Source organism: Pseudonaja textilis, chromosome 1 (genome assembly GCF_049901715.1).
Source record: "Pseudonaja textilis isolate UNSWEBS1 chromosome 1, rPseTex1.2, whole genome shotgun sequence".
NCBI lineage: Eukaryota > Metazoa > Chordata > Lepidosauria > Squamata > Elapidae > Pseudonaja > Pseudonaja textilis.
Window position 1 is genome coordinate 229,711,162 of NC_141990.1, and position 1,254 is coordinate 229,712,415.

At 39.5% G+C, this 1,254-nt stretch overlaps 1 protein-coding gene across 1 annotated transcript; it reads left to right on the forward strand.

The window, feature by feature from the left end:
• The first annotated feature begins 219 nt into the window (after positions 1–219).
• LOC148128078 (endogenous retrovirus group 3 member 1 Env polyprotein-like) lies at positions 220–1,011 on the forward strand. Its single transcript, XM_087928536.1, has one exon. The coding sequence runs from the start codon at positions 220–222 to the stop codon at positions 1,009–1,011; it is 792 nt and encodes a 263-aa protein (XP_087784662.1).
• The last annotated feature ends 243 nt before the right edge of the window (positions 1,012–1,254 follow it).

Sequence of the window (1,254 nt, forward strand, 5' to 3'; positions counted from 1 at the left end):
TGGGAACTAGATACTCCCATTGTGGCCCAATGGTGTTTGGCAAACTCACAGGGGGAGGGACCATCAATAGGGGAAACAGACTGTCTAGAAGTACATGAATGGAATCAAACCACCAATTCTTGGCAGTACTGGCCAAATAATACAAACCAATTCTGGTCCAATTATTCCTTGGAGAACATTACTGTAGCTCCTCCCAGTGTACACTGGATTTGTGGCATTATGGCTTATAGTACTCTGCCCTTGAAATGGAAAGGAGCATGTACTTTAGGTATCGTTAACCCTGCCTTCTTTATGTTACCACTTAATCAGCTCCAAGTAGTAAAAGCTGACCATTGGAAAAGTGGACAACTAAAAGCAGATTATCAGATAGGGGATTGGAGTGATGATGAGTGGCCCTCCGAACGGGTCATTCAATATTATTTCCCAGCCACTTGGGCTGCTGATGGTAGTTATGACTATCGCACCCCAATATATATGCTAAACCGCATTATCCGATTACAAGCGGTTGTAGAATTGATTGCGAATGAAACAACTCAATCTCTACATACAATAGCAATCCAGCAGAAAAAGTTTAGAGATGCAATATACCAAAATCGCCTGGCCCTAGATTTCCTCTTAGCCACTGAAGGGGGAGTGTGTACAAAATTCAACTTTACAAGTTGCTGTCTAGAATTCGATGATATTGGTGAAATCATTGAACAAAGTGCTAGATGTATAGAAAACATTGCGCATGTACCTGTTCACAAATGGAATTGGTTTGAATTTGGCAAGATATTTGGATCTTGGTTCCCTAAATTACTTGGCCTCCAAGCCATAGTTGCATTCATTGGAATGATAGCAGCAGGATGTGTTATTCTACCATGTATTCTCCCCATCTTTGTGCGAGTCATTTCCAACAGTCTTTCTATGCTGGTAGAAAAAAAGGCTGCAGATAAGGCCATGTTTTTGTGGGAATATGAGAAATTGAACACAATAGAAGATATCCCTCACATCTATGAAACTTCACAATAATCTAAGGATTTAAGTAAAGTTTCAAAGGGGGGAATTAAGCAGGGTGGAAAATTACCAGAAAAGTATTCTTATCATTAGCAGAAGTTCCTTAGCTTATATCGCAGACATTATAGACGTTGCTTAATATAATATTGTGAAAATCAGGAAATCTGCTGAATCTAAGTTTAAGTATTATGACCTATGAACTAGATATTTTCTGTAAACAGCTAAATGGCAAGGGTGGCAAGGGTGGGTATGGAAAAT

Bases quoted from the DNA above. Each gene is read 5' to 3' on its own strand.
- LOC148128078 (XM_087928536.1), top strand. From the start codon at position 220: ATGGCTTATAGTACTCTGCCCTTGAAATGGAAAGGAGCATGTACTTTA.